The following is a 13,978-nucleotide window of genomic DNA, read 5'->3' as shown; positions in this document are numbered from 1 at the left end:
CTACCTGGGTGCTGTAACGACCTATCGCCAACTCTGTTTACGTTTGCAGGTTCAGCCCCTGTGCCGAGGCTGCCTACCCTATAGTATATTATTTCATCTCGGGGGCGTCTCAACCTCCTCACTTCGGCCATAAAGGACTTAGATAATCGCTACCCTGTTGGACCATGACAAATAACGACAGCCTCAACCAGTCGTTATCTATGCCCATGCCATTCGTCCGTCAAATGTTACCTTGGAGTGCCATCCTGATAAACTTCACCATGTTCCGACAATCAACCGATGAGGACTTCCTACGATTAATCACGTCAGCTAGCCGGGTCCGGCGCTTAGAAATATCCTCATAAAGAAGACTCAATCCCTCTCGAACGAATTTAACTTACAAGTAAATACCTCTCCTCGCACAAATCGCACAGCTACAGGAAAGATGGCTGCAGTCACCGAGGCCACGGCCAAGCGCTTCTTCTCATCTCCCCTGTTTGCGGTTGTGGGAGCTAGCTCCAACCCCGCCAAATTTGGTCATAAAGGTTCAACACAAGTCCCTCCTTCATGGCCCTTGATATCAGAGCAGCTCGCTAAATCGGTCGTTATGTTTTATAGTTCATGCCTGGTATTTGAGCCATGATCTGCCCGTCATTCCCATCAACCCAGCGTCCAAGACCGTCACGGTGAATGACGAGGATTATCCTACGGTACCGGATGTGAAGTCACTACCGAAGCCGACGGAAACGTCCGTCTCCATCATCACTCACCCCGGCATCACCATCAATGTCCTCAAGGAAGCCAAGAGCGTCGGCATTCCTGCAGTCTGGCTGCAACCCGGCACTTTCGACCAGGATGTTCTGGATTTCGCCCTGGCTGATGGAACTTTTGAAGCCGTCGTCTACGGAGATGGAGGCCGGGGCTCTGAGGGTTGGTGCGTACTTGTTGATGGTGGAAAAGCTTTGAAGGATGCTGGAAAGCTGTAGTGTAGCTCTGAATTGCTGCTGTTGCACGGCGAACTGGACAGATGTTCCTCAATTGAATTGCCACCCATCTGTGGTCATTATACCCGTTATCGGACTCACCCTGGCTTGCACATGTTTGGCTGAATGAGTTAGACCGAGTGAGATTACAGAGGAGATGACTTCAAAAGCGGCCCATCTGTTCAATTTATGAACAACCATCTATCTGCATATGAGATGAAAAGAAGCCCAGACTACCAAATCTTGCATCTCCATAATGAATCAGAGTCAGAGAGAAGTGAACAAGTTCCTAGGCTTTAAGGCGCGCACGTTTTAAACGAAGACTCGAAAAGCCACCGTAAGTACATCCTCTATCCAGCATCTCTTATAGACTATGGCGGCTCTGCTATTCTGCGACTACAGCGTCCTGAGCCCTTGGTCACCATCTAACCTACTATTGACCTTATGATGGGCTTTGAAAATGAAAGTTGAGAAAAGGAGCTGTGGCCAGTTGTAATGTAAGCTCAGTTGTATATGTCAACCAAGCTCCTATTATCTCGTCGATGATCCATGGATTGCAAATTACAATGCCAGCCCTCCGTAGCGCGGCGCTTCCAGGGGCTTCCAGGGAGCCAAGCGCTGTAAGTTCAGTGGCTGAACCCGCGCCCCACCGTGCGATGGAAGTAAACAAACGCGGTCGCGGACCCACGTCACGATGCAGCGTCAAACAAACAATCAACTGTTGTCTCAGCTGCTGTCCATTCTTGCAGGCCCAACTTCGACTCGACTTCCCCCAATCGAAGCCGAAACCCCGATATCCCACCTTTACCAGGCTTCGACAAAGCACGAATACCGCCCAATCACGTCTCGCAAACCGCCGATATACACCCCGTTGGCACTTCCTGAGATGCTGCTCTTGTGCCTGTGATAGTTGGTTAAGAGCTTTGCGCCCTTCGTGCCTGCGTTGCCCCCTGTTCACGCCGTTCCGACCAAAGGCCAATATATACAACAACAAGCCTCGCGCTGCTGTCCCTCGCCTACGCCTGAGGCGATCCTCAACATGGCCACAGAATTTGATCAGTATTTTACCTACGAAGCCCGCCTGGCTTCCTTTCAGAGAGCCACCAGGAAGCGCGGATCAGTCACCGGTGGCCGAGCAGCCAAGGCTCTTAATTGGCCCCATAAGCAGATTTCTATCACAAGTGTACGCGCCCTATCATTGCCAGTTGGCGCATCGATGGGAGACGTACTGACCTCTTCTGTAGCTTGCCAGAGCCGGGTTTGTGTTTAGACCAAGCCCCGATAGCCCGGATAACACTGTTTGTTTTCTTTGCGGAAAAGGACTGGATGGATGGGAAGCAGGCGATGACCCGGTATACGAACACGTCAAACATGCCCCCCATTGCGGCTGGGCAGTAGTTGCTGCCATTGAGGTCGACATTGGCGACTACGGACGAGAGGATCCCAACGACCCCGAAATGATCGAAGCACGTAGAGCGACTTTTGCGGACCGATGGCCTCACGAAAACAAAAGGGGATGGAAGTGCAAGACTAAGCAGGTTTGTCGCCGCTCGAGAGGATGAAGCCCAGGAACTGAAATACCATGCTGACATCATACCAGTTGGTGGACGCCGGGTGGAAATACACTCCAACCGAAGAATCGGACGACATGGCTACGTGTACATACTGTCAACTGGCACTTGATGGATGGGAGCAAGGTGACAAACCTTTGTGAGACATGATCATCTGCCTCTTGGCTCGTAGAGACTGACTAACTGCCATTTAGAGACGAACATTACAATCGGTCCCCTGATTGTCCCTTTTTCTCCCTAATCAGCCAATATAGGGCGCTAGGAAAAGGCTCTGTACGTGGAAAAGCGCCGCGTAATTCGGCATCATCTGTTCAGTCTTATGGGACAGCCGCAGCCGACATTTCAAATGGCAGTGACGTGAGCGTAGGACCTGAAGACAGTGTTCTTACGACTGCGTCCTCGGCTTCACAACTGGACACGAAAAAAACTCGAGCAAAGAAGGGGGCCGCGGCAAAGGCTGGTAGGAAGAAGATCCAAAAAGATGACCAGTCTGAGCTTGACCAGAGCAGCCAGATGGAGGAAGAAACACAGCGCCCAAAGGCCAGGCGAGGCAAGAAGAGACCGAGCGACGCAGTGGAAGACCCGATATCAAGCTCAACAGACGGGCCCATATCAAAAAAGCGAGCTTCACGGACCCCTAGCGTTGGCAGCATCGATGGTGTTGCTGTTCACGAATATGACTCTGAGGCGACAGATATCTCCAAGGCTTCTTACAAAAGGAATACAGCGCAGCCTGCTTCCAAAAGGGGTCGTAAGGGCGCCCCGAAGCTGATCTCGCATGCATCCATGGCGTCCTTACGTGCTCGCGGCGGAATTCCAGACGATGCTGAGATTGAACGTGAACTGGAGGCTGATCTGGATCGGCAATTCACCGACGATGAGGAGATTTCATACGATTCTGACTTGTTACGAAACAGGGTTAAAGGAAATAGAACTGTGACAGACTCGGAGAGTGAAGCTTTTCGACCCGCAAGGCCGAGGTCGCCTGAGTATGCCATGTTTGATCCGGCGGTACCCGAACCCGCTGAGGATGAGCTTGATGACGAGCTTAAAGCCTTACAGGCTGAGATGGAGGTTGACGAAGCAGAACAACCCCCGAAACCTAAAAGAGGTCGCAAAGCTGGTGTGCAAAAAGGGGCAAAACAAGTCAAGGCCCACAAGGTCGAGAGAGAGGCCGAATCCGAGTTCCCAGAGTCACAGCAAGAAGAAGAGGGAGTGGGATCGGCTGATGTTAGTGCGGGCAGCACTGCTGCTGGAAAGCGAGGGCGTGGGCGACCAAGGGCCTCGCTCGGATCGCAAGATGAATCTGCCACTCTTGATGTCGCTGAGTCGTCACAACAGTCAGTTAAGCGCGGTCCGGGTCGCCCACCGTCTAGGTTGTCATTAGCATCTCTATTGTCTGCTGAGACGGGTGACGCCCTTCCAGCTGATGCTCCCATGAAGCGAGCTCGCGGTCGACCTTCAAACGCGTCATTGCTGTCACTAGAGTCAACGGGGTCGGATGAAGGCATCTTGGCTGCGCCTGCGCCAGCCCCAAAGCGTAGGGGACGGCCGTCTAAAACCACTTCAGTGTTACACGGTCCTCGTGATATTCTGGCTGTTGAGAAAAGCAAAGAGTCTCTTGCTCCTGGGAAGCGTGGACGCGGAAGACCGGCTAAGAAAGTGGTTGAAGCGATACCCGTGGAGCCTGTTGAGACGGAAGCCGAGGATGACTTTGTCGAAGCTCAGGAATCGGTGGAGGAACCTATGCGATATAGGCAATCGCCAGTCCGAGCCATTTTCTCTCCTAGGGGAGCGGCTGCGTCCCTGGCAGCGTTGCCTGGTACTCCGTCCAAGCTTATGTCGCCCGTGCCTTCGGCTAGGCAGGCGGTTCTGTCGCCTTCGCAATCTCCTCAATCATCAGACGCAGAGAACCAGCCGCCTTCCTCTCTCACCGCCGCCAAGCGCCTTGTGCTGGCCCCTAAAGCATCAACTCCCACCCATGGATCACCTTCGAAGCGCAACGTTATGGCCGGCGTTCGAAGCACAATGCCATGGGCAGCGGCGAGTCTGGAGGCGATATTTGAGACGCCGCTCGATAGTCCGGGCAAGGAGAATGAAGTAGATCGTTTTTTGAAACGAGGTCAGGAATTGACCAGTCCGGAAAGGCGCATGACTGTGGAAGAGTGGATTTACTTTAACGCAGCCGAGGCAGAGAAGAAGCTCAAGTTCGAATGCGAGTCTCTAGTCAACCGATTCGAGATGGAGGGCACAAGAGCTATCAAAGTTCTGGAAGGCTTGGAGGTGGACGAAACCAGCTAACGGAGGCCCAAGTCAATGTGTAATGCGTTGTATATGATGGCGTGCATGGAATCATGGGAGGAGTTTTGTTCTTCTTTATTTTCTGATTTAGCAAATGGATACATGATGGGCACAAAAGATGATATGGCGATTGAGTCTGGGCTTTTTGCATTTGGGATCAGAATTGGGCGTTAGAAACAGGTCTAATTGAGAGTCGAATCCATGACAGGGAGAGGCTAGCTGCAATGTATAGCTTCAATGAGGAGGCATTTTCAATGCCGACGATGAATTATACTGTCGCTTTACTTGTGATGTTAGTCAGTCGAATACAGCACGAGGTTTGGCTTCTATATGCTCTTGGAAGATGTGTTTTCTCCCATATTGCTGCTGTGAGATGATGTTGCATCTTTTGTCTATCAAGTACAGATGAGTGAATCGGTACTCTATTCTCCTTGCATTAGCTTGTTCTACCTTTGCGTGTCGGAGAGTCTCACGACTCTCTCTAGCTTGCTTGTGGAATGATACTGTTGCATACCTTATGGCTTGATTTAGCGCGTGGCGGTTGATGGTTTCAAGATGGCTGATTGACAAGCTTTCATGCCATTCACTGTCACGAGTCAATGGCAGAGCAATATTCATTACGTTGGACTCTAAAAGAATGCATTTGTATATGGCGACGATGGAAAACTAAAAACCCTCTTACAGACAGAGAAGACACCTTGAAAGCAACTCTTTGTTTACACGTCATCCCATGGGCGTAGATATACTTTATGATGTGAACCGAGTCTGTCAGCTGGGTGATGCTAGCTAGATGAGGCGTTGTCGATGGCTTGGAATGGCATGCCGGAATGGAGACGATGTCTTTCCTGGCATATTTCATATCTTGTCTTTTGTCTTGCTGATTTCTCTCTTTCCCCTATTTATACTCATATGATATGGATTCAGGAAACCAATCTATTGAAGAGAGCAGCGTTGTCATATCCTCAAAAGAAAATTCAAGAAGGCATTGAAATTGACCGACAAACAAGCAGTATGATTGGATTGTCATACTCGGGATTCATCGTCCCGATGCCCAACGCAGGCGAATACAACGACTTCGTAACGACTCTCCCGCTCTCGTCATCCGTTTGAAGAGGGGATGCGTGTTTCTAAAACGGGGATGAAGTGACTGGTTTTCCTTTTGGTCTTTATTTTTGAGTATTGAAGTTTTGGGTATGTGGATTTGGCGTTGGGATGTGGATGGGATGAAGGCAAGTGATCGACTGTTGTAGGGGATATCACTAATTGCGATTCGATTGGATTCTTTGAACTCCTCGAAGGAGTAATAATAGCATGCATGACGACTTGAGGAAAGATGAGCGACTCCCATCATGGTATACTTGGTGATGGATCACGAAGAGTTCAAGGGAAACCTCTCAGATGCCGAATGGTTCCTATTATTCAACCATTTCCCCCGTCACTACCACGTATATATGACCACTATGCATCCCATACATTGCATCAATACAAGCCTATGTGAGCCCTTGCGCTACATTTTGTGTAAACCTTCCCGTGTCCCTTCCTATACTCCATAGTCGTATGGCAGACATGCCTTTCTGCTGCCGTGCTGATACCTCATAAAACATGTGTGACAAAGTAAGTTGCCTCAACAGATCACATCTAGCTGCGTGCCCATAAGTAAACACACGCAGCAACAAGTCAAACAAATCATGGCCCAAGGCCTAAATTTCAAGTTTCTCCAATCCCTCTCCAGCCTCATCGACCCTCGTATCAGCGCCTTCCGCAGCGACCCCCGTCTTCCTGGTGCGCTTCTTGCGTTTTGCCGTGCCAGTAACGACGGGAGCTTCTTGCACCCATCGCGCAATTGCACTGGCGCGGTCTGTCATGATGGGGTAGTCTCTGCCGTCATCAGCGGACCAGCGGCGCGAAAGGAGATCCGCGTCAGTAGCATCCTCCTTGGACTCTTCGGTTACGTATACACGCATCGCCTTGTCTGTGCCATTCATGGCGTCTGGACCGTTGGGACTAATGCTTGTTCCCGGGCTTGATTTAGGCGTGGTAGTGGTGCCATTGGAAGACTTGCCCGAAACGACAGCGTCATTTCGCTGAGCACGTTTCTCGTGGGCTTCAATGGCTGCGCGGAAAGATGCTTCGTCAGTAACGCGCTCATCATCAAGAGCATCCAATATCGCTTGCTCGCGGATGAGCTCTTTTCGCCGCTTTTCTTCTTCGCCGGCAGCGTCAGAGGACATGCCGTTGATAAGTGCTGCTGCTGCGGAAGCGGCCCTGCCAGCCGAGATGACAGCTGTTTGGGTGTGGTTGTGAGAGTGCATACAAGAATGATGGCCACAGCATGGCTCATCGTCGTATATGGGCAGTGGAGCAGGGGAACACAGCGTGTCCCACGAGGAACTGAGAGAAAGCCAGTTTTCAGTACGATGGATGACCTCTGCCCAATCGGCTCGCGCAGGGGACCGGTTCGCTTGAAAGATGGGATACCCGTCGGCAAGCCTGACAAGGCGAGCAACCATGTAAGCATGCCGTTGGATCTCCTTGGTGGAGGTCTGGGCGAGGCAATGGGCAAGGAGAAGAGAGTGCAATGCGTCAGTGAGCAACGGATGATATGTCACACACTCGCATACAGCAGCTGCTTTCGCCAACAACCGCTCTGACGGAGACTGGTATGTGTCGTGCTTCATCACGGCCTGAGATGGAAACGGTGGGAGATCGGTAGGGGGAACAGAGCGAAAGAGGTCAGATAAGGAGTAGACTGTGTGTGACTCTGTCCAACTGCTCGAGTCAATGGCTCTTGAGCTGCGCATGCCGTGCGCGACGAGGTTGACACGGTCGTTGAACTCCTTGGCAGCTTTGGCGGGGAGGTTAGGTGAATAGTGGAAGTTTGAGATGAATGAAAGACAGTCCTTGATGGCGCGCTTAGCAAATGTCTTGACCAATTTCCGCGCCTCGGCCTGTTTTCGCGCGCTCTCCTTCTTTGGCTCGGGAGAGCTTTTGCCACTGGCCTCTGCTCCCGCATCGCCATCGTCTGCTTCATTGGCCTGATTAGACGACGGTGTTGGTATGCTGTCCAGGACATGTTCAGTAGCCATTGTTAGATACACCGATGCCCTCTGGAAGTATAGCTGGGCTTCAAAGCTGCTAGGTTGATCCTTCTCTGACAAGATGATATCATGGGGTCGTCTCCTGGCTGTGCGTTGCGTCTCTCCAACCTGCGTCTCCTCCGGGCTGGAACCATGAGACCTGCGAACGAATTGCGATATAGACAGAGCGTGTGTTAGGTCGAAAATGGCGCCGTCAAAATCCTCCTTGAATATCTTGACAGTTGCGCGAGTCCGCAGCACCTCTGGTTCTCCGGGCCGGTCCTCAATGATATCCGTCAGAGGCTGCAGGCTCGTCGATTCGGCCATTTTCCTCGACGGTATCTTTTCATGGAAAAAGTGCACATATTTGGCGTCGGAATCCTTGGGGCTGCGCTGCAGCACAAGGCTGCCCACGTCCTCCAGCGGCGAGGCGCCCTGCATCGTCGCAACGCTGCAGGCGATTTCGTCCAAGCGATACGCCCGTCCCAGCTTCTGGCTGGCCTGCTCTCTCATTCGGAATTTGCGCTCTCTGCTCAGTTTCCCGCCGTGGACTGGCGGCCCCGGCCCCTGCGAGCTCATGCCCAAGGCCGACGATATGCTCGGAAAGCCGCCATTGACGTTGGTCAGCGTTGGTGAGGCGATGTCGCTAGCAGCCCTCACAGCAAGATTGGTGGCTTCGTCGACAAGCCGTCGCACCTTGACAAGATCGAAGAAGGAGGCAGCATCGATGGGTCGCGGCAGGGGAGAGTTGTAATTGATGTTGGCAAGAGTCTCGAGCAGCTCAAAGGGCATTTGCAGCCATGGTCCGTGATAGGAAGAGATGTGGCGCCAGTGCCTATTTTACCAGATCAAGGTCAGCGAAAGAGCTCGCCCAAAAAAAGAAAACAATTAAAAAAAAAACGGATTGCCATACACATACTTGTTGCGACAGATGACGAGCGAGGGCGAAATGGCCGTCGTTGGAGCCGCATGGGAAATTCTAGATCTCGGTTTAGGACCTGAACTTGACGATGCCTGAGACGCTTGCGCCGTGGCCGATGGCACAGACGGTTGACTTGCACTCCCACTGTCCAGCGACGCCTCCTCGCCCAATGTCTGTCTCACCTTCTTCTTCGCCATCATGATTTTTTTTTGAGTGCCCCGGAAGTTCTACCTCCTTGGCATGGTCGAGCGCCTCGTGCAATTCCCAATGGACGGACACTGGCAGAGAGTCAACAAGACATGGGGTGGTGGAGTAGCTGGGAAGAGATCGATAGGAACCGATTGGCGATGCTCGAAAGAGGATGCTGGCGTTGGATTAAAGCTATTAGCAGGGGGGGAAGAAAAAACAACGATGAGAGAAAAAAAATATGCTAAAGGATCATGCGTGTTGCAATAGAAGCTTATATAGCAGAAATTTAGAAGGGGGAAAACAATGAATGGAAAAAGAAAAAGGGAAAAAAGAAAAAAAAAAACGTTGTTATGATGACGGTGCAAAATGCATGTGCTGGTGGCTGCCAGTGGCCGGAATCCCAATCACGTGAAGCTACCTAGTACCTATTATAGCTTTTGGGTTGCGATGAGTTGAGCTCAGCTTTAGTTCAGTTCACAATAAACTCAACACTTACTTTTGATTTCTCTCCTCGATTCATCTCACTTTTCTTTCTCGGCTGCTCAGCAACTTGGAGCCGACCCAATTTATAATTGTTACCAGCGGTCCTCATACGCTTTTACTACTCCTTTGAGCGGTCCACACAAGCGGCCTTCGCTACTGTTTTATGAGCTGTCACTGCATGTGCGCTTTGGAAGCAAGGAGAAGCGCATTCAAACAAACTATTGGCAGACAGTTATCGTTTGCCTGCATGGGGGCGCTGCAAGGCCAACCAGCCTCAATTTTCGCAGTTGCCCTGCGTTTACGGACCAATGAAGCCGGCGGAAAGAGATTAAAAATGTAACCATGATATTAGTGAATTCTTTTTTCCTTTTTCCTGCTGCTTGCTGCTGTTCAGCCGCTTGCCGCTAACCACAAGCTCGCAGCATGTTCCCACCCCAACCATTTTGAAAGGGGAAATGAAAGTCTGATGTCTACCTGAAAAGCTAACTCAAAAAGCAAAAAAAAAAAAAATCGTCCATCATTAAATGTGTATGAGAAGAGAAAAGAAGAGAAAAGACGCCCATAGTCAGCTCCTTGCCTACTCGCTCCTGTACGAGTGCCAGGCTCTATCCCTTCTAGTGTCTCACAGGGAGAAGAACATGACGGCAGCAACGCCACTCAGCAAACAGAAGACGGACACTCTGTTCCCCGAGGCAGCTCCTGGGAAAGGCGCAATGGATGACGTGGCACTTGCAGTGATTTCAGGAGGGACGGTAGCATAGCTGGTCGAAGTGATGGTGACGACGCCGGTCAGAGTGGCAGCGCCTGTAGGAGAGACACTCGTGGTGTGGTGAGGACCGGTGGTGTAATGGGAGCCCGTGGGAATGTGATAACTTGTGGTGTTCTGAGCGCCAGTGACACTATGAGGAGAACCGGTAGCAACGGGGCCATGGATCGAATGATGAGCACTGGTGGTGGTATGCGACTTTGTGGCAGCACTCGACACCGGCAGCTTGGCAAAGTTGGCGCACGTCAGCCGCGTCTTGTTCGCATAATGGACGACGATCGACCGATTGCCAAAGAAGGCCGGGTTGTCGGGATGGAGAGAGGTGTAGAGGTCAAAGTACTCGGCCACGAACGGATCCGAGGTGATCTTGCCGTACTTGCCACTCAGATCACCAACCTGGCAAGTCTCGGGCTTGGAAGCATCGCAAGCGGGCGTCTCGCCACGATGATACGGGTCCAGGTGAGCCAGGGTCGTCGTACAGTTGCCGTTGGTAGCCGGCTCTTCGTGGATGTGATACACTGCATACAAGAGGGGATGGTTAGCCACTATGACGCCGTCGCATCGCCTTCGACCGGGGAAGCAAAAAGAAGCAAACAAACAAAACTCACTAAAGGGGCCACCGCTTTCGGGGAAGTTTTCGAATTGGACGCGGAACCTGACGCCCTTGCCGCCAGGAGCAGCCACGGCGGAAACAGAGCCCTTGACGTTGCCCGCGAGATCAGCGCCGGCGAAGAAGGGCCTTTTGGGCAGAGTGGCCTTGTATTCGACGCTTTGAGGATTACCGGTAACGACGGGGGCATCTGTCTCTGCGACGCAGCTCGACACGGCGAGAGAAAGAACAGCCAAAATTCCAGAGGCTCGCATTTTAGAGACGAAGAGAGGGAAAAGTGTTCGTTTTTCGGTAACGTAATGAATGATATCAAGTATTATTGCGATGACCTGACACTGCTAACAGTTTAAGTATGATGCGATAAGTGAAGAGACAAAGAACAAAGTTATAAAACGGTCAGGTGAACAGGGAGATGCCAAGCAATTATATGTTTGAACAAGAAAGAAGAAGAACGAGAAAAGCAAGCAGAACACGAGTGAACATAAAAGGGCAGAACAGTTGAGAGACAGCTCTTCCTCGAGACATTCAGGGCATCCCATCCTCACAAGGATCCATGCAACGTACCTTGATTTTCGAAGCCAAAGCCCTTGGTCTCTTCCCACCCTCGGTAGCAAATAGTGACAGCCAAGGTTACTTGGAGGCGGGATTGTAGCGAAGTGAGACAGCAATAGATGGTCTCGCTCTCGCTTCGTGGCCGATGAGCAGGGCTGTTTGCGTCCTTGATATACTCCTAAATGGTCCGACCTGTGACTCGATATATTCTCGATACAGGTGAATTAAAATGAGAAAAAAAAAAACACTGTTTGTTTGTTCGTTTGTCTGTTTGTTCAACTCTGTCGACAGCCGGCTCCCACAGAAACACAACACACAGATACACAAGAAAAGAAAATGAAAGGGACCTTGCAGCAGCAATAGCAGCAACAACAACACAAAGAGAACACAAAGGTGTTGTTACATCTATCACCCGTTCATTCCCTTTTATATTCCCAGGCCTCACATCAGCACCGCCATTGTTTCACACCCATCACAGCCAACAGAAAAATACTCAAACTGCCGGCTTCCGGCCTGCGCCCACAGCCCGCCGTTGGAAATGCTACCAACGCCAGTGACACGCCCCGAAACGCTGCGAGGCCACGACGGCTGGTTGGGCGGGCGAGGGCAGCCGATGCGACTCGAGATTTGCGCAAGGGAGAACCCCCCTGGCAGGATTCGATTGATAGGCGGCCAGCCGAGCCGTGATGCGACACTGGGTGGGCCGGCCTCAGCCTAACGGTTCTTCCTTTAGACAGGGATGAGCTGCGTGCTGTAAGTCGAGTCAAGCAGCAGCCGCATTAACCCGTGTATCCGTCCTGTATATAGCACTGGTGGTCGTATTTTGTAGTAGTAGTGAGTAGCTGTGGTCTGTTAGGGAGAGGAGGCGTGCATGTAGGTTGCCTCTCTACCTTAGTAGTAGTATTGACTAGCAACGTCACTTACACCAGCATAAGATGGATTTCACCGCGAATATTTCCAACCATCTCGCCTCATCCACGCTGTGAAACAATACAATTGCAGCTTCGCCACCAAGTCCTGCCAACAGCCATCCATCCTCTCCCAACGGCTCTTCATGGGATTTTTGTACGACACAATAAGCCTGCATTCATCCCTACCTTAGTATCCCTCTCAGCCCCCAGCACTCGGCCTCTACACTCTCCCATCCTCATCCACACGTTGGCCAAACGGAACTCGGCCAAATGCAAGAGAAAAAAAAGAACATCAAAATAGCCGCAGCAGATCAAAATAAACGCACTAAAAGAAGTAAAAATTTCGTTTCAAAAGTGCCGGGTCTCCGAATCGTTTCAACCCATATAGTACGACCTGTACAGAGGAAAAGTACGTACCTCGCCCATCTTCTAAGCGCCCCAGCGCCATTTCCGCGCGCCTATAGTACCAACCCGGAGTCCAGTACAGCACCCCGAAAAACCTCGCCGCCTGACATCCAAGGCCGCACACCGCGCCGGCGTATTCTCGGCTAGCTCCCGCGCCAGCAACTTTGGTAGGTCCCTAGCTAAGACAGTTCAAGTTGCGCCATTGGGAATCTCGGGGGTGCTTGAAGCTACTACGCAACTCTGCATATTCGCCAGCCTCGGAGAACACAACAAAACTACGGAGGCTCTCTTGGTTGTCCATCCCTCTCCCCTTCCTCTCTTCTTCTTCTTCTTCTTTTTGCTCCTCTTCGGTTCTCGTTTTCCCGAAGGCGAAATCGCCGAACCATATCGTTCTCGTCTTCCGATTCGCGTGTTTGAAGCATCGCACGCCCCGATTCGCCCATCATGAAGCCCGTCGTTAGTTCAATGCAAGCTTGGTCGTGGTACGTCAAAGAACACTTCTTCGGCACGCCGTCTCCGTCTCTCGCGAAAGGAACAGCACCCGAGATACAGCAAGATGTTTATTGAGGAAAGCTTCAAGCTAACTGATTGTCCGGCCAGCACCGTCATCTCCTTCTTCGCAATCATCATCCTCACCGTCCTCGCCCTCCTCTTCCGCTCCAACCACGAGCAGCTCATGGGCAGCACCAACGACCCTACCGATGGCAAAGCCGTCTCTCAAACCGTCTTCACCGCCGTCTTCGTCTACATCGTGCGTTTCTCTCCAACTTCGAACCGTTTTTAAACATGGGGTGGGATGTTGTCTGTTTTTGCTAATCTGCTCCTTTTGTTTTTTTTAGGGATTCTTTGTGTTTTGCGGTCTACAGGGCATGCTCCACGTCCGAGAGAATAGAAGGGGCGCGATTTCTTTGTGAAACCGGAACGGGTTCAGCGGATTCTTACGACGATGAAGAGGCAGCAAACGGGCGTTTTTTGGAAGTCTTTGTTTTTCTCTCTCTTTCCATTTGGTCATTCAATGTTTGCTTCTGGCCTGATGCGAGTTTTTTTTTTTTTTTTTTTTTTTTCAACTGGCGGAAGATTGCATTGGGGCGACGGTTGTACGGTACGAGGGCTGAGCAGTACAGCTTGCCGGGTGTAACATGATAGGGGGGAAAATGAATACTGTGATGTTCATGCCATTAGATTATATGGGGTTCCTCTCAGCTGATTAATCTATGAAACCAGCTTCT

At 51.3% G+C, this 13,978-nt stretch overlaps 5 protein-coding genes across 5 annotated transcripts; 3 read left to right on the top strand and 2 right to left on the bottom strand.

The window, feature by feature from the left end:
- Positions 1–424: 424 nt before the first annotated feature.
- On the top strand, positions 425–965 carry Triagg1_7660 (uncharacterized protein; the record flags this gene model as incomplete). The annotated part of the gene is made up of 2 exons (XM_062902420.1): positions 425–524; positions 598–965. The coding sequence occupies 2 exons, from the start codon at positions 425–427 to the stop codon at positions 963–965; spliced, it is 468 nt and encodes a 155-aa protein (XP_062753485.1).
- A 539-nt stretch (positions 966–1,504) lies between these two features.
- Triagg1_7659 (uncharacterized protein) lies at positions 1,505–4,834 on the top strand (the record flags this gene model as incomplete). Its single annotated transcript, XM_062902419.1, has 5 exons — positions 1,505–1,582; positions 1,873–2,145; positions 2,207–2,500; positions 2,563–2,672; positions 2,728–4,834. 5 exons carry the CDS (start codon positions 1,505–1,507, stop codon positions 4,832–4,834), a joined length of 2,862 nt encoding a protein of 953 aa, XP_062753484.1.
- A 1,700-nt stretch (positions 4,835–6,534) lies between these two features.
- Positions 6,535–9,033, bottom strand: Triagg1_7658 (uncharacterized protein; the record flags this gene model as incomplete). The annotated part of the gene is made up of 2 exons (XM_062902418.1): positions 6,535–8,746; positions 8,831–9,033. 2 exons carry the CDS (start codon positions 9,031–9,033, stop codon positions 6,535–6,537), a joined length of 2,415 nt encoding a protein of 804 aa, XP_062753483.1.
- Positions 9,034–10,127: 1,094 nt separating this feature from the next.
- Triagg1_7657 (uncharacterized protein) lies at positions 10,128–11,135 on the bottom strand (the record flags this gene model as incomplete). Its single annotated transcript, XM_062902416.1, has 2 exons — positions 10,128–10,789; positions 10,880–11,135. The coding sequence occupies 2 exons, from the start codon at positions 11,133–11,135 to the stop codon at positions 10,128–10,130; spliced, it is 918 nt and encodes a 305-aa protein (XP_062753482.1).
- A 2,058-nt stretch (positions 11,136–13,193) lies between these two features.
- Triagg1_7656 (uncharacterized protein) lies at positions 13,194–13,533 on the top strand (the record flags this gene model as incomplete). The annotated part of the gene is made up of 2 exons (XM_062902415.1): positions 13,194–13,231; positions 13,350–13,533. The coding sequence occupies 2 exons, from the start codon at positions 13,194–13,196 to the stop codon at positions 13,531–13,533; spliced, it is 222 nt and encodes a 73-aa protein (XP_062753481.1).
- Positions 13,534–13,978: the final 445 nt, after the last annotated feature.

The sequence above is a fragment of the Trichoderma aggressivum genome, assembly GCF_033847375.1.
Source record: "Trichoderma aggressivum f. europaeum strain CBS 100526 chromosome Unknown scaffold_034, whole genome shotgun sequence".
Taxonomy (NCBI): Eukaryota; Fungi; Ascomycota; class Sordariomycetes; order Hypocreales; family Hypocreaceae; genus Trichoderma; species Trichoderma aggressivum.
Note: the sequence above shows the minus strand (reverse complement) of the source record. Positions and strands in the feature narration are given on the sequence as shown.